At 36.7% G+C, this 18,594-nt stretch overlaps 1 protein-coding gene across 2 annotated transcripts; it reads left to right on the plus strand.

Annotated features, from left to right (window-relative positions):
• Positions 1 to 2,423: 2,423 nt before the first annotated feature.
• cldn10b (claudin 10b) lies at positions 2,424 to 13,982 on the plus strand. 2 transcript variants are annotated; one of them, XM_053496085.1, is made up of 5 exons: positions 2,424 to 2,746; positions 11,187 to 11,348; positions 11,444 to 11,525; positions 11,612 to 11,716; positions 12,826 to 13,982. In XM_053496085.1, exons 1-5 carry the CDS (start codon positions 2,533 to 2,535, stop codon positions 12,977 to 12,979), a joined length of 717 nt encoding a protein of 238 aa, XP_053352060.1. In that variant the 5' UTR covers positions 2,424 to 2,532; the 3' UTR covers positions 12,980 to 13,982. The 2 variants fall into 2 exon arrangements, with proteins under 2 accessions (XP_053352060.1, XP_053352058.1); XM_053496083.1 differs by lacking the exon at positions 2,424 to 2,746 and adding an exon at positions 7,983 to 8,239.
• The last annotated feature ends 4,612 nt before the right edge of the window (positions 13,983 to 18,594 follow it).

Below are 18,594 nucleotides of genomic sequence, written 5' to 3' on the forward strand. Positions count from 1 at the left end.
AGTAATCTGATTACTTTTTACATGTAATAATCAGTAATGTAATCAAAATACAATTTTAAAGTAGTAATTAGTTTATAGTAGATGACTTTTTTGAGTAACTCCCCCAACACTGGCGGTCAGTCACACAGGTCTTATAGAGCACCACAAATGGATGATGTATGCAGATGTAATTGTATGGAGCCACGTGCCTGAACGTGGTTTAGGATGAAGTCTTAATTTGAAGGAGGGCAAAATCAATGATTCTCACATCCTGGTGCTGTGGGGCCCAATGCAGATGGACCGGACTATTTTTTGTGACCTTTTGGGAAAGTATTGTCTACATTTTGTGCATACACTTGGGAAATGACTCAGCGTTTTCCATATCATTTGGGTTACACCAATAAGTCTAGGTTAAAAAAAAATTGTCGTGCCCCTCGATGTTCCTACGTACTCGAAGGAGTTCGCTGAGGTTTGAAGTGGAGTGGCTGGATAGTTCATATCCCAAAAAGGCCTCATGTCTACATTCTGTCCATCTATTTCAGTTCTGCTGTCGTAGTCAGCAGGAGTTTTGAAGGAGTTTCTCCTCGACCTCTGCCCACAATGTACATCTTCCCTTTTCCTTTCGATCCTGAAAGCTCACATCTAAGATTTTCCATCCTGTTGACTTAAGTTTTTCATGTTGAGTTGAATTATTTCAAAATTGAGTTGAGTGATTAAGTAACCCAAGTAGCTCATACTCTCGGCCAAAACATGGTATTGGTGCTAAAAAGTGTCTGATCTAGAAAAAAAAAAAATTATAACACCATTTTTCATAATACTTAATGCTGTTTATCTCCTGATTCATTCTTCATTTTTTTTTTTTTTTTGCAAATGTACATACAGTACACATTTATATTTTTATCAGATAAAAAAATGTCTTTGTTTTAAGCAAAAAACATTTGTTAAATACAGTTTTATGCCCGGGCGGTACGGTGGTGTAGTGGTTAGCACTGTCGCCCTGCACCTCCAGAGTTCGATTCCTGGCCAGACTTGATTCCCGTCTCCGTGTGCAGTGTGGAGTTTGCATGTTCTCCTTGTGCTTGGTGGGTTTCCTCTGGGTACTCCGGTTTCCTCCCACAGTCCAAAGATGTGCAGGTTAGGCTAATTTGTGTTCCCAAATTGTCTGTAGTGTGTGAATGAGTGTGTGTGTGTCCTGCGATGGATTGGCACCCTGTCCAGGGTGTACCCTGCCTCGTGCCCTAAGCCTCCTGGGATAAGGTCCAGGACCCCATGAACCTGAATACAGGATAAAGCGGTATAGAAGGTGAGTGAGTGAGTGAGTGAGTTTCATGCCCTTTTATGTTTTAGTGTCTGTAACTTTTTTTTATTCAAATCCATCAATTATAATAATTCAGATGAAACATGTATATTTCACATGAAAAGACATAAACGTGTATTATTCTAAAATGCAAAATTGCTAAGATATTTTGCAACATGAATTTGACATGGTTACAGACACTACAGTTTTTTTGTTTTTTTTTGCTTTTTAAGATTTTACAAAAACTATTTAAGCAACAATTCCTACAGGTCATATGCTGCTAAAAGCGTACACCAATTTTAGTATCAATACTATTGCATTTTAACTGATTTTAGTTTGAAGTGAGAAAAATGTCCATTTTTGGGGCACATATAAAATCATCTCTCCAGTCATCTCAAGTTAGCATCTTAAATTTTTTAGGGAAGCAAGATCAGTCACTTCCATGTTGCATAAACTCCAGAAGTAGCTTCTTTGGCACAACCATTTTCTGTATTACATTTATAACATGAAAAATCTAAATCAGCATCAATATGGTGTTTTGGCTGTCTCAGACCCTCTACACTGTAGGAATGCGGCAGTCTGTTTCTGGAAGGACACATCACATCAATAACTCCACATGGTTCATCACAAACTTATCATTAGTGAAGAAGGCACAACAGCTCCCTCTACTGAGTAAGAAAATTGAACTGTTTTTCCAGATGTGTCAGTGTAATGTCCATTAGCATCACTGTCCGGTATGGTTATGGCTCAGTGTGTGAAAAAGGATCAGAGGTCCGGGATCAGAGATGTTAACACTGCAGACCACCGAATTCCCCAGTGACCTTAAGACCTCTTAAAGACCTACAGACAACCCGAGAGCTAGTTATGATGGATGTTAAATTTATGTAGTCCACTGTATAACCAGGAACAGAACATATAGTAATGAACTTTGCCACATGTTAACATTTTAAGGCTAACCAGTTTGTTTCAAAATGTTAATGTTGAACAGATCGTGTATTTACCCAAAGAGCTATGAAGTGACAAAGCAGTATCTCAAACTGAAGAACAGTTCCTTTAATGACTAACTGTCAGTTCAGCTTCTGTAGACATTTACTCAGGTCCGACTATTTCTTTTGCTTACTACAGTAAAATTTAGCCAGACCAGATGTCCACTGAGTGAATTATCACTTTGTAACACACGTCTCTTTTGTAATTCCTCTGCCTGATTGGCATTTTAGAACCTCGAAATCTTTCCCCAAACGTCTTCTTTTAAAACGATGCCAGCCAAGCAAATTATAGCGTTACTAGCAGGAATAGTGGGTTGGGGGGCTACCATTGGAGCCACTGTGTCTAATGAGTGGAAGATCACAAGCAGGGCTTCATCTGTCATTACTGCCACCTGGGTGTTTCAGGGACTCTGGATGAACTGTGCTGGAAATGCCATGGGAGCTGTGCACTGTAGACAGCACTACACCATCTTCAAACTAGCGGGTAAGCTGAAGCCTGTCGTACTGTACATTATCCACTTTAAATCTGTGAAAATGAAGAATATTTGTTAAGAAAACACAATTTAACACACAAAGAGTGGCTTAGTTGTCACATAAAACAAAATAGAAAAGGATTATTATTATTATTATTATTATTATTATTATTACTATTATTATTATTATAAAGAAGAGGAACAAGAACGATCATGATAATAACTCTGTATGGCTTTAACAATGCCAGAACGAGACACTCGCTCTGGCATTGTTAAAACCATATAGACAAGCCACATATGAAGATTAATAATCTATCTCCGTCTTTTTCTCTACAAAGCAAAATCCACAATGATAAATAAAGAAAGTCGAGTTTGTAAGAGTTACTTTGTGTGAAAATGTACTTTTTTAACACCTAGTGTTAGTGTATACTGTATATACTAGGTGTTAACAATGATTTCTTAAAGTTCACTTTATTAAGTAAACTTACAGATATATTTTTCAAGTATATTTTATGTATTAAGTATACTAATATTAATTTACCACTTTGTAGCTTATATGAGGTGAAAGAGTAGCACATTTCCAAATGTCTACAAATTTTAACAATCGTCATTGTTGCAAAGCAGCTTTGAGAAATTAAAAATTAAATTAAAGGCATGAGTTTGAAATGTTTAAGTGAACATACAGCTAGTTGTAGTTCACATTTTAGTTGATAAAGATATGCTTTGAATTTAGCAGTTTTATGCTGCAGGTATACTTAATAACTTCTACACTTGTAAACTTAACATCATACTTGTAGTTTAATGTTACATTATGTTTGCTGTTTAAAGCAGTGGTTCCCAACCTTTGTTCCTTGGACATTATTACTTAACATCACTGCCTCGATGAGACCGTGGTTAGAACATCACTGATGGACTCATTCTTCTTACTTACTGCACTCCAATCGGTCAAATTGTTAAAACACATAAACATTCGGACAAAATCACCACAAATTCATATCACACACTGTCGAAACCAAAAATAGATATACACAACAAAAGAACCATAAATAAACACACCTCACTGGCTACACACACCCATGAGGGAATGAGTCTCCACTAACCATTAACCACATCATAGTTTCATAGTTCCTACAAATCACCAGCCAAGAAAATAAAGCAACAAACGCACACACGCATATAGAGTCGGCCAAAAAATGTGTACACAGTTCAGGAAAAAAAAAAAAAAAGTTTAAATATTTAAATTATATGTTATATAATAATAATAATAATAATAATAATAATAATAATAATAATAATATACATCATACTATTGTTTTCCTGAAGTGTGTATAAATCATTTGACTAAAAATTGCTATATATATATTTATATATACACACACACAAAATAACTTGTTGTAAATTCTTGTAATAGCTCAGCTCAGGTCCATTGCTATTCACTACAACACAATGGGAAATTGCACTGCAGTACAGAACCAAAGCACTAGAGGCATTAGAGCCTCAGAGACATTATGGCATCACCTATAAATCCCTTCTACTGTATGCAGGCCCTCCACTGCTTAGATGTGTAAGGACATAAATATAAGTCGCTTTGGATAAGGCCATCTGCCAAATGCTGTGAATAGAGCTGGAAGTGGAACGTGAGATAGAGACGTCCGTGTGTTTAATTTGGCTAATTTGCTTAAATCATGACAGATTAATTGAAAATTTCACTGAATAGTTAATCTTATTTAGGTTCTTGATTAAGAAGTGTAACTTTGGTAGTGTACAGAGTTGTTGTTGTTGTTGTTGTTGGAAGGTGAGGTTTTCCCTCAAGCAAATCTCTGACAGAAACAAGTTTTTATCTACCCTCTACACGGCTTACCCTCGACCCAGCTTAATCAATCAGATCAAAGCAATTTGGTTAGCACATAAAAACTAAAATAAAAAAACGTGTATAGTTGGCACGCTGGTGTAGTGGTTAGCACTGTCGCCTTGCACCTCCAGGGTCCGGGTTCGATTTCCGGCCAGGCTTGATTCCCGTCTGTGTGCATGGATTTTGCATGTTCTACTTATGCTTGGTGGGTTTCCTCCCACAGTCCAAAGACCAGCAGATTAGGCTAATTGGCGCTTCCAAATTGCCCGTAGTGTGTGACTCTATGTGTGTGCCCTGCGATGGATTGGCACCCTGTCCAGGGTGTACCCCACCTTGTGCCCTAAGTCTCTTGGGATAGGCTCCAGGCCCCCCCCCCCAAAAAAAAAGTAAAAAAAATTTATGAAAGTATGTGTGAGAAAAATGTGTCTGGATAATAATGAGATTGTCCCTGATGAGCAAGCCTCTGAGATGGCAAGAGGAAGAAACATTGAGAGGAACCAGACTCAACAGGGAACCCATCCTCATCTGAGTGATAAGAAGTTCTTTAAATTAACATGAAGTCCAGTTCAGCACAGGGACGAGTCAGTGGGTGCAGATGGGATCTGGATCACTGGGAGCACAGGAGCAGGATGTGTAGCTCCAATCATAATGAAGCAGAATCCAGCTGGAGCTGGTCCTTCTCTGGATGCCTCAGGATCCTCGCAGGGTTGGCCTTTGTCTACTGAAGCTGGCACAATCTCCAGATGCCTCGGGATGGGTAGAAAAATACAGAACAGATGGAGAGAATTAGCGTAGTTGCCATTCAGGATAGATGTACTGGAGTATGAGGTTATGGGATGAGTTACGCGTATGCCAGATTAAAGAGATGTGTCTTGAGTCTCCTTTAAAACTGGGAAACTGTGTTTGAGCCCCGAACACTGTCTGGAAGGCTATTCCAAAGTTTTGGAGCTTAATATGAAAATGCCCTACCCCCTTTGTAGATTTTAAAATTCTGGGAACTACCAGAAGTCCAGAGTTTTGTGATCTTAAGGAGCGTGGTGGATTATAGCGTATCAAAAGACTGGTTAGGTATGTGGGAGCTAAACCATTTAAAGCCTTGTATGTAAGTAATACTATTTTGTAATTAATTCTAAACTGAACAGGTAGCCAGTGCAGGGATGATAATATTGGGGTTATATGATCGTATTTTCTGGATCTAGTGAGAACCCTGGCGGCTGCATTTTGGACTAACTGTAGCTTGTTTATTGAGGATGCAGGACAACCACCTAGTAATGCATTACAATAGTCCAGTCTGGAGGTCATGAATGCATGAACTAGCTTTTCTGCATCAGATACGGATAAGATGCTCCTAAGTTTGGCGATATTTCTAAGGTGGAAAAAGGCTGTTTTTGTGATATTGGAAATATGATTTTCAAAGTACAAGTTACTGTCTAATATTACGCCCAGGTCTTTTACTGTTGAGCTGGTAGTAACAGTACATCCTTCTAAACGCAGGCTGAATTGTGAAAGCTGTTGTGTGCTGGTTTTTGGACCAATAAGTAATATTCTTAAAGCTTATCTGAAATTAGTAAAAGAAAGTTATTGGTCATCCATTGTTTTCCACATTTTATGTCCTGGACACACTCAATTAGCCTAGACAACTTAGGTATTTCGTCTGGTTTTGTTGAGATATATAAATGGGGATCATCAGCATAACAATAAAAAAACTAATCCCATGTCTTCTAATGATGTTACCCAGGGGAAGCATGTATATTGAGAACAGTAGAGGTCCTAAAACTGACACTTGTGGCACCACATATTTTACTGGCATTACACCAGACAGTTCTCCATTTAGATCTACAAAATGGTATTGATCAGGCAGGTATGATCTAAACCATTTTAATGCCTGTCCCTAAATACCTATGTGATTTTGTAAGGCTTGCTTTGTTCTCAGGAGCATTGACATTGTGGAGTGGGTTAGCTTAGCTTAGTTCCAAGCATGTGGATTGATCATACACATGTGTTTTTAGGATTATATAACCAAGTAAGAAAGAAAAAGGCTTCTTTCCGTGAAAACTCCCACAGTATGTATACCTAGATAGTTTCTAGAGAAATTGTGTAGTAGGAGCATTGGTTGTTCTGGACAATATGGTTCTTCCTAATGAAGTTGCAAAGATATGAGTCTGTATACTGCCTGTGATTACAGAGAATGTGTGTGTGTGTGTGTGTGTGTGTGTGTGTGTGTGAAAGAGAGAAGCACAGAGAATATATCCATCATAAACTTCAAAGGCGCTAGAGCTTAGGATCTTGGATTGTTTGAGAAAGGAGGCCTTCAAATTTGTTTCATGACGGGTCCAATATGTGTAATTCAAAAACTTGAGTTCAGAATGACGTTTTATCTAACATAGCCCCGAAGCTTTTCATTTTAGTTTGTGTCCACTCTACAAACACCATTAAAGTCTACAGAATTATTTTTGCAGTGATTTTAGGGCCAGTTTTAAAGAAGTGAATTATTTTTGATCGACATGATTTTTACCAAAGTAATAGAGTTTTTCACCCCTAAACATTATTTCTGCGTTGTTGTCCTCATGGTGCTTTTAGTCTTGTCAGTAGAATTTTTTCAAGGTCATTCAAGGTTATTTGGTTTGTGATCATGAATATTCTTCTGATAACTCCTCCGGGCTATTCTTTGACCGCTGCTGTGGATTATGAGAATGAGTGTGGGATTTGCGCTAATAACAGCACATCTACCTCCTGCCTCTCGTGCATGCACAATTAGCATTTAGTAGTTAATGATCAAAACAAAATCAAGTCACAATCATGTCACTATGTGCGGGAAGCTCATTTGTTTTATTTATCTAAATTGGCTTGTTAATTAGAGGCACATAAAAAAATTTGATAAAGATGTTTGTGACACCGGCTGTGGTTGAATTAAACCTTCCAGCCTGCTTCATTCTTCAGTGTTATCCCAGTCTGGTGACAGTGATTTTTTTCCCCATTACAAATAGAGTAAGCCTCCTTAAATGTTCTATACTTTGGCTATATTTAAGGTCTTGTTGTCACTTTATTTCCCTACTACTCACAAAACAGGGAATCGGCATTTCTCATAAAAACTGTTTTCATATAATGAATATTGTGTAAAGTAAAAATGTTAGTTTCAATTATTGAGGAACATTCAACAGTGTATAAGCAATAAATAAAGAAGATAAAACCTGTGATGTTTCAGCTTGGAATCAATCTGCATGCCATTGGTCACTTAATGTCCAGAAGGAGCCATTTGTTTGGAAGCCTGTGACGTGTGAGGTCAAAACCCTCCCTAAAGTGTGGCCAATGTATGACTCATGCACCCTTACATATTTAACCGGGTTATCCTGGACTACCTGTGTGTGTGAGGACCCTGTGAAGCACTTCTCAAAACACAGACCCGGACTGAAAAGCAATCACTGAGTAACAATGGGTAAAATGGTAACAGAAATAGCAGCATTTCTTATCGCCAAATCCGGCTGGGTGCTGGTGTCTTCCACTTTACCAACAGACTACTGGAAAGTGTCTTCAAACGATGGCACAGTAATTACTACAGCCACCTTCTGGTGCAACCTCTGGAAGACTTGTGTGACAGATTCCACTGGAGTTTCCAACTGCAAAGACTTTCCTTCTATGCTTGCCTTAGACGGTCAGCCCGCTCTTTTTCTCCTGAAATTATGTTTTGTGTGTGTTTTAATAAAAGAGTCATATTAACATGTTTTTTTTTCTAACGTGATAATTAAAATTGCAGAAATTTACAGAAATTTTACCAATAAAATAACAGTGTTTAAAAATGATGAGATTAACAGAAAAGTGGATGCAGCTACTGTAAGAGCAGGATTCCTTTATCAACCGTATGTATTGCTTAGCATTTTTCAAGGTCAGCTATGATAACTGTCCATTAATAAACACTCGGAACTACTGGGGAAAAAAAAAACAGATTAATTTTCCACTCCTGAAAATGATCCTAATTATTAACATGTTAAGGTTAAAAGAACTGTTGAGCTCAGTGAATCGTAGTCATTTATTAGGAACCTAAAGAACAGTTCCATGAGGTAATCATCCAGGACCTCCAGATATGGGAATTAGAGGTGGAAAATACACAGGGCGCTAAATTAGTGGCTTGAAACTAATGTGGCTTTGTTTGAGATCAAACTAATTGTTCGAGATGTTTTTTAATGCTGTATTTAGAGAACATTCATATAATATGGATCAGTTTCATTAAAAATTCAGGTGCTTAAAGCATGTCTCATATTTGCTTGTTTACCCAGAATGATATTGACAATTTTAAGAAACTTAACTGCTATAAATTATGAAAAGGTTCTGAAATGGTCAGTATGAAATAGTAGTCCTGCTTATACATAATGCATTGGATTAGGAAATGTTTTCTCTGATGCAGAACCCTGTGAATGCATGACTTTTATCTCTTATTCTCATGTATCCTGTTCTCTTAAATGCATTTTCCCTGTTATTCTACTGAGTGTCCAGGAAGACTATCTGCACTTAAATGAAGACATAATTGCTTGCTTCTGTTTCTTCTCCATAATTGCTATAACAGTTTGTAATTTAAAAAAAAAGTTATATAAATAAGCAAAACCTGGAGGAAACCCATGTGGACACAGACGGAGCATGGACATGAGCTCCACACAGACATTAAACACTGATGCTGGTTTATGAAGTGGATTCATTTACTGTACCTGGCCACACTGAGCAGAGGCACTATATCTTTGGATTATCGGTTCTTATTCACCCATGCAAGGTCCTGTACTGTAGAATGTCACAAATGAATGTCTGTAGTATTTATGGAATTATCATTGTAACCAGCAAATGAGCTGATCAGAGGTTTTGAACTGATCCAAACAGCATCAATGACACACACACACACACACACACACACACACACACACACACACACACACACACACACACACACACAGAGATAAATCAAATGTCTGAAATGCTTTCTCTCCCTGTTTGTTGTCAGAACTCAAAACTAATCTTCTGGCTATCTATACATGACATCAGTCCAGAAAGAGCGGCTGAGCTGTTGTTGGTTTTATAAGGAATTATTACTGTATAGCCTTATAGGTCCGTTATAGAAGTTATACGTAGGAATTATTACTGTATTACGTTTTAGAATTGATCCAACAAAGTTAAACCCACTTGAAATGTGCTGTTATACCCTACACTGCATGCAGTCAGTGGATTTTGTGTTTATTAATACCATAACGTTCAACCAAAATCTATGGTCATGACCAACTGATGCCTTGCAGCCACCTAATTGTGGAATAAACTACAGAGAAAAAGTTCAAATACTTTAGCCACTTGGGTCCAAAGCACCACTGAATGTAGGCATGGATTTAAATCCTGATATGACATTGGTGGTTCAGTGATTAAGGCTCTGGGGTACTGAGCAGAAAGTATACTGACCATTTTCCCCTGCCACATACATACAGGAAATACATAAACAAGCATTAAAGTACACCGATAAATAAACTTGAAATTGAGGCACAAATGGAAAGCATTATGTGCTACCTGCGCGTTCACCTGCCCCTCTCTTCACCTGCACCCCTCTTCACCTGCCCCTCTCCTCACCTGCCCCTCTCCTCACCTGCCCCTCTCCTCACCTGCCCCTCTCTTCACCTGCCCCTCTCTTCACCTGCACCCCTCTTCACCTGCCCCTCTCCTCACCTGCCCCTCTCCTCACCTGCCCCTCTCTTCACCTGCCCCTCTCCTCACCTGCCCCTCTCCTCACCTGCCCCTCTCCTCACCTGCCCCTCTCTTCACCTGCACCCCTTTTCACCTGCACCCCTCTTCACCTGCCCCTCTCCTCACCTGCCCCTCTCTTCACCTGCACCTCTCTGTCTGCCGGTGACACTTGACTACCCACTTGCTGCCCCATATGCCGCCGGCCGACTCAGGCCAAGAAGCCGTTTGACCTGAAGCTGCTTTCCCATCAATATTACTTGTGCAAATTAATCATTTTAAGTGGTAACCAACCCAGGGTGTGGAGTTTTCCTTTCAGTTGAAAACTGATTTTCTCTTTCACTTGTAGAAGGCCCCTCATTTCTATTTCTGCGTCCACTCATGCAAAAACTCAAAAAAGAAAAACCTCTTGGAGGCTTGCGCGACATCTTGAATGCAGATAATGCATAACCTGATCTTCCATAACATTATAACGTGAACTGTTATGCCCAGGATTGTGTTGGTTAACTTTGTGTTAACTGTATCTGGCTCATCGGGGCATGATTTCACAAGACATCTGGGTGTGTTCTATGGTGTCTGGCACCAGGATATTAGCAATGAGTCCTTTGGGTGTTGTGGTTTGTAGGGTTAATAGGTTGGTATGTTTATAGCACAGTGGGAGAAAACTGGGAAAATCCATGCTATCATGGAAAGAACAAGAAAAACTACAGACACAGATGGTAACCCCGGCTCAGTTTCAATCCCCGCACCCTGAATACGAACCACTGTGCTGAAATTGTTATATGTTAAACCATTTAAAATTTAATGTTGCCTAAGTATGTTTGTCTTATTATTTAAATAGTATTTTATCTATTAATGTTTTACACTTTTATTTCAATATTTTGTGATAGGTTACATCCAGGTGTGCAGAGGTCTGATGATCTCAGCTGTGTGTCTTGGTTTCTTTGCAACTGCCTGTGCTCTGGTGGGAATGAAGTGCACCAAAATCGGTGGAAGTGATCAAGTCAAAGCACGGATCGCATGCTTTTCCGGACTTCAGTATTTTATCGGTGGTGTGTAATGTTCTCCTCATGAGTCCCTGTGCTGTGCTGTACTGGCTTAATGAGTTGAAACATTTCTCATGTAAACCCAACTTCTGTAATCGCAGGGCTCTGCTCTTTGACTGCCTGTTCGCTGTATGCCCACAGGATCATGGCTGAATTTTTTGACCCCTTGTTTGTGGAGCAAAAGTATGTCCCTGATTATTTGACATTAAACTGAACAAATGTTGTGACATGAGATAAGGTTTGAGAGTAACTAGTTCGTTTCTTCTCAGGTTTGAGTTGGGGGCAGCTCTGTTCATTGGTTGGGCAGGATCAGCCCTGTGCATTCTGGGAGGGATTGTCTTCTTCTTGTCACTGTTTGATGGGGTCAGCAAAAGGTAATATTGCATTACAAACACTGTAAATTGTCTGACTTGTCGGTTATAAATTTAAAGAAAGTGATAGAAACTGGATACTGTCACTTGTCACTTTAAAGTATAACTTACATGGATCTTATTATTACATCACATTTAAAAGGAAAGTTTACAAATAGAATCATCAGACAGAATATTACAACGTGATAATAATTTTATAGATTACTTGTAAATAGAAAGATGCTTTATGGTAGATTTAAGATACAGTTCCCTCTAAATGTATTAAAATAGTAAAGAGAGATTCTTTTTTCTTTTTTTTTGCTATACAGTAAATTAATCAGATCAGGATTTCAGATTTTATTTCCTGTTATTTAAATAAACATGTGCTAAACAAATTAGAACATGACATCTTAGGTGGCAGTCCATCCAGAAATTAAGCAGGAAATTAAGGTAAAACACTTAATATACAGTTGCATATCCCTGTGACTCACTGGCGTCACCAAACTATCACATTCCACTTTAAGAAGTAAAGTAAGAGAGGGTGATGCTTTTCAAGGCTTTTACTGCACCTTTTTTTTAGTTGATGTTTGGTTCATCATGTTTCTCCCTTTCAGTCTCTCCATCACAAGGAAGTCCAGTCTAACCCCCCCCCCCCCCCGCCCACTTTTCCCTCCCCTTCCCCGAAGTCCTATGTTTTGCAGCAGCAATGAAGTTCCTCCCAATTAGATTGGATATACGTCCATGTAAATACTTAGGAACGCAGTACGTTCTGCTGCTGCATCATAAGTTCCATCATCAGTAAATGCAAGGTTTTAAGGGTTAAAAGATGTGAATTGTTTAAACAGTCAGTCCTAGCAAAAAGGGACAAGTCAGACACGTGATCCAATAGTGGTGATCTATTGAAAAAAGGAAGGAATAAAGCTTTAGGTGTTCTATAAATCCCTTAAGACATCTAGATGTTAATATCATAAATAAATAAAACTAAAATTCTGATGTTATGTCCTTTTATGTCGTCAGTGTTTAGCAAACTAAATAAATAAAAGTTAACTAAGAAATACAAATTTGGAAATGAATACATGTACATTTTCTTAGTTAAATATGAGTCCTTACTAAAGTATTGCTTTCTTCCACAGCCCAAGTAACGCTGACAAGAGACGACGTGTCTACAGTGCAACCACTTATGTGTCTAGTCCTGAGAAGGTGCAAAACTATTCAATTAATTTCAGAAGACCCCCGACAGAATACAGCAGCACTTCCAAAAATTTTGATAAAAATGCCTATGTTTAATAATAATTTAAAAAACCAGCTGTAACACCCTTTCTGGTGGAGAAGAAAACAAGAAGTTATGTAACAAGAAGTTGACTATGAAACAGTATTGTCAAGCCCCAGTTTAGGCATTTGCTATCTAATAAAACACATTCTCCCATGTCACTTCATCCTGACAAACATTGCACTAAAGTATGACAATGACATTTATAACATTAATAACCGAGAATAAATCATAAACATTAATAAATTGCTGATCTTATTAAATTACAACTTACTTTCTAACATCATCAACAACAAAAATAATTATAATCTTAAAAACTACCACTAATACCTAATATATCTATATTATACCTATATTATTTTTACTGTTGTCTCCTTTGTTATAATGTTACTGTATTTTACACTTAAAACTGCAGTACACAAAAAGCTCAATTGCAGTGATTTATTATGCTGTTGATAAGTAAACAATTTCCAGTGATTAATATATTTAGTCAACTATTTTTCAAACTTAATTCGTACTTAGTAGTTGATTAACCATTAATCATGGCTTAATACACTATCAAAATATGACGAGTCTACTGTTTTCTTCCCGTATTTCTTAATTAAAGTAATATAACTTTCTTTTAGGATAATAAATGTAGTGGAGACAATTTGTCATACATCATTGAATGAACATAATTTCTTTTATCCTTGCCTCTCCAGGAAAGTGTTCACATGTTCTTTATATTTTAGAATTTAAAGTGAGTTTTCTAATAATAACGTCATATGTCATTAGAATAAACAGAAATCAAAGAGAATAAATAAATAGATAAATAAATAAATAGTTCGGGAAGACAAACAGAGGCAAGGACGTAATATGAGCTTTTTGTATTCATACATGTACAGTAGGTTTAACAACAGCTGATGATGCCCGTGTCATGTCCCTCAATGGAGTTTGCTGTAACTAATCATGCAAGTTATGTTCTTAACACAATAAAAAAACTTAATGAAATCATTTGCATATATGAACTACTATAACAGTTTTGCCTTTACTGTAAATAAATAATTAATTAATAATGAACTATGTATTTTTCTAACACTACTGTATTTGCTGCTCTTTGCAATAAAACAAGGCATCCACCAGAGCAGGCAATATGTTTATGGTGTGTCAGTGCGCCAACATCTGCATAACAAATCATAAACTCTCTCAAGCTTGTCTGGCCTGTGAATGATTTTTAAACTGTTTCCACACATAAAAAAAGTCATGGCCAGTAGACCTTAAACTCTGAGTTTAGATATTCGGTTCATTTATTTTCTATCTGTTTTTTATTAACTTTCTTTAAGCTGTGTTAAGTAGCTTGAATTAACAAACAATCTATAGTGTTAAGGAAGGGTCACTGGTGCACATGAAAGTAAAAATAAATATCAATATTATATTAAATATATAGCTCTCTATATAAAGATGATGGTCTATTTATATTTTAACTTAGATATACTACTGTACATTCATATAATATGTCAGTAACATATTAACAGCAAATGTATTTAATCATACTGTATTATATTTATCTTATATACATAATCAATATAATCATTGTTTATATATACTATGCACAAAGCTCTGTATATACTGTATATGTAACTTGGACATTTAAAAAAATCATCTATAATTATACAATTATTTATTTATTTTGAATTTTTTCTAAATCTTGTGTATTTTTCAAGGCAATGGATAATGTTTAAATTTAGCTTTCAAGGTCAATCGAAGGAAATGATCCAGGGTCAAATAGCCTGTGAGATAAAACATTTGCCAACTTTAGCAACAGCGATTCTGACAAAATATTTGCTCTAGTTAATAATCAGCAACTGAAGATTTCTGGCCTATTGCTTGGAAAAGCTACCCTCCATTAGGTCCACTTACTCATATAGGTTTAAAATACAATGTTCTGACATCTAAACAGCTTCAGTTGCTTAACTGTTCTAACTTAACTTTGTATTATAATTCTAAGAGAATAAAGCAGGAAAACTAATATCTAAAAAGATTGTCTTAGCAGACCAATTTCATGGAGATGCTCATACCATGGACCTGCTTTTTAATCTAGAATGTGCGTTTACTCTAGAGATTTACATATCACCAAATTTGCATTTAAATCTTTTCATACTTTCACAAAGCCTTAAATGAACAGGTCTATATTTTATTTCCTAATGTCTATAACAATTTACTGTTTAATGCAAATGTTCATAGTTCATCAGTCAATGACAATCGAGGTACGCATAAAAGAAATTGCCAAATTTAGCACTGGGCTTGTCTGGCCAGCCAACGACCCAACAATACAGACAAGCTGAAGGCTGATATCAAAGCAACCTTTATCCTTTATCTCTATCTTCATCTAGCGTGAGTACCAAATTTTAACAAGAAAACAATTTGTAGAAATAGTTACAGTGGTGTGAAAAACTATTTGCCCCCTTCCTGATTTCTTATTCTTTTGCATGTTTGTCACACAAAATGTTTTTGATCATCAAACACATTTAACTATTAGTCAAAGATAACACAAGTAAACACAAAATGCAGTTTTTAAATGATGGTTTTTATTATTTAGGAAGTAAATGGTTTACGCTAAAAATAATCTGATAAGCTTTAATGTAATCAGTGACATTATTATTTCAGGTTAGAGCCCACGTACAGTACATGTCTCCCTGCAACGAATATGAACCTGGTAATTTTTTTTATCAGTAATTTCACACAACTGTGTTTAATGTGACAACATTATATCATATTGGTTTCTATTGGATTGGTGGCTAAATATTAGGAAATTGTACAAAATTTAACTATTCCACAGGAAGATTTTGAATCTAGTGTAATTTCATCTTATTACAATCAATGGAAAAAAGAGGATTTAGAAAAGTTAATGTTTAGGGCTTGTTAAGGTTAAAATTGAGCTTTTTTGTCATCATCAGCCAAATACACAGGAAGTATTGGAGAGTAAATCACAGATGAGAAATCGAAAAAAATACTATTTCTTTTATTTATATAAATAAAGCCTCAGAAGCTGCTCGCCTCCATGCCATGCCGCATAAATGCAGTAATTAATGCTAAATAACATAAATTAACATTTTCAGAAGTTAGTCATTTCTGCTTTGTTTTTAGATTTGTCTTTGGCAATTTCTAATATTTGGAGATATTGGCTTTTAATTTCCATAAGCTGTAATTATCAAAATGAAAACAAACAAAAACAAGAGGCTTGAAATATTTTACTTTATGGGTAATGAATGTAACATTTTTTATTAAATTACAAAAAATACAATATTAACCTGTATATCCAATGTATGTTTAATAAAAGTATAATTTTTCCAGTAATAAAATAATATTAATAATAATAAGAATAAGAATAATAGAATAAAAGGAAATGCCAATTGTTAAAAGCGCTATACAAATTAAATTGAATTGAATTGAATTGAATTGGAATGATGTGCAAATTGTAGAAATATAAAGACTATGTGGTTCAGTGGGATTGAATTTTGTCGTTATTGATTAATTGATTAAAGAAACTGATTGAGTGTATACAGTGACAACAAAGCAAAGGATGAAAGACTTTTCAACATGTGAAGTTTGAAGAATGTCCACTACAGGTTTGGGAAGATGAAGTATGGGGAGACAGGAGCGTCGCTGTGAGTCGAGTGGCTCTCTATTTTCAGTTCTTTTTGTAAGAATTTACTCATTGTGAACCACACACTTATGTGCTACTTTGACAGGTTCTTCTTGTGAATCTCTCTTTCTCTCACCCACTCACTTTTCTCCCAGTCTGCCCTCCTATTTATGCTTTTCTGGTTCACTGCGACACAAACAGGAACTAATGAGACACATTCTCTGCAGGTGTGCATTCCTTATGTGCTTGTGTGACCTCATGTTCTCTAAGTAAACAAAATCTAGTTGTCAAAACTGCGGAGATTGTTATAGAAGCAAAGGGGGGAGTGATTTTCTAATGGGGTTTTTGTCAGGGGTCATTGTCATGTACATTTAGCTGTATAGAGTATGTAGGGTAAGAGGAGTGAGTGCTGGTGGTTTATTACAAACGCAGTGTGAGGCATCACCTCTAAACTGTGAAGAGTGCAGAGCATTGTGAAGCACGAGCAACCATTCAGCACGACTGAGTGGTTTAATGAACATGATTATGTGTTTACACGGCCCAGTGTGAGCACCAGTTCTCTGCTCAGTTTGGTCAGTTGATGGAGACACTGTATGGATCACCCTTATTTTATCCCTGAATCAGCTTTTCTTCAGTTGATATTTGACTCGCAGTGTGAGCACAGTCCAGTGAACAGGGTTTAGGGACACACTACCCAACCAGCAATCTAGCTCTTGGATGATCAGATGGATTTCTAAAACTGTTGGTCTAAAATGTCAAGAATCTTCTCCAAGAATATTTTCTCTAGCTGCCTTTCAGTTGCAGTGTATGAGCAGGTCAATGCTAGTATTTCCCACAATTCCGTACGAGCTCAACCTTAGTGCCTACGTCCAAACCTACAATTCTTAATTGAAGAAAATACAGACAGAACGTTATATTCCGTTTCCCACCAAGCCATTTTCAGGTCCAGACTCCAACAATTTAGATACCTTATTTGAATAAAACTTTATTGGAATTGTAATGAAAAACTTTTAAAGTTTTTTTTTTAAGTTTTTTTTTTTTTTTAACTTTTTAAAACATACTGTGTGAGCACTCACGTCAGTTTACTAAAATTCATTGTGAGCAGAGAGGGCACAGCTTCAGGGTTTTCACCAAGTCCACTTAAAATATAAAGTTGATTGTACACAATCAATCACAAACCGCACAGCTTCCGCCCAGCCTTAGAAGTTTAAATGTGAATGAACACATATTTAGCGTGGGTTGTAAGCTCTTTGTGTAGGGCAATGCATTATCAGGCAGCAGAAATAATAAAAGTTAAGGCTTTTATTTAAACGACTGCCAAAAATTAAACAACAAATCCAGTGTTTAGAAGTAGTGATAGAGGCCATACTGTATAGTGTCACATAGTAATGTATGTGACATTGAGTGTGACATGTGGGTGTTGTACATTAAGGAGGTCACATTAGTAGTTTCTGGTGGATTCTGGGATATTGAGTTAACACCAGTTCTAGTGTAGATATGACCACACACACACCTTCCTCATGTCTGCATGCTTTCAAATCTAAAAATGCTTTTAAGCATAAATAAGTGTGTAAAATGTTAATATTTTACTGTGATAAAGTGTAGTCTTAGTGTTGATCCCATTCAGCATAAAACATGTGCTAAATCAATATACAGATCAAATTGATGGAGACAAATATCTGCTGTGGCGACCCATAACGGGAACAGCTAAAAGAAAAAGAATGAGAAGAAGTATCACAATTTTAACAAAAATGTTTTATATCGATTGTTATTTATTTGCTGTGATTTTATTACGGCAGTAACACATGTCTCTCATTATTGGCTTATCATATCCCTTTTCAGAGACGAAGGACAATTTTTAGTCTACTCTCATCTTATGTTGAATACATGCTCCTTGGAATTTACAGTAAATATGTCTTGTTATGAGCATGACAACATACTTCATACTGTTTGTGTCAACCATGCATTACAACAAACCTCACACTTTTTCTTTCCTTTGATGAATTT

The sequence above is a fragment of the Clarias gariepinus genome, chromosome 5, assembly GCF_024256425.1.
Source record: "Clarias gariepinus isolate MV-2021 ecotype Netherlands chromosome 5, CGAR_prim_01v2, whole genome shotgun sequence".
NCBI lineage: Eukaryota > Metazoa > Chordata > Actinopteri > Siluriformes > Clariidae > Clarias > Clarias gariepinus.

Excerpts from the sequence above, each read along its gene's own strand:
- cldn10b (XM_053496083.1), top strand. The coding sequence starts at position 8,020 with ATGGGTAAAATGGTAACAGAAATAGCAGCATTTCTTATCGCCAAATCC. Across the intron at positions 8,240-11,186 it reads TTCTATGCTTGCCTTAGACG|GTTACATCCAGGTGTGCAGA; the intron begins GTCAGCCCGCTC and ends ATTTTGTGATAG. Across the intron at positions 11,717-12,825 it reads TTTGATGGGGTCAGCAAAAG|CCCAAGTAACGCTGACAAGA; the intron begins GTAATATTGCAT and ends TTTCTTCCACAG.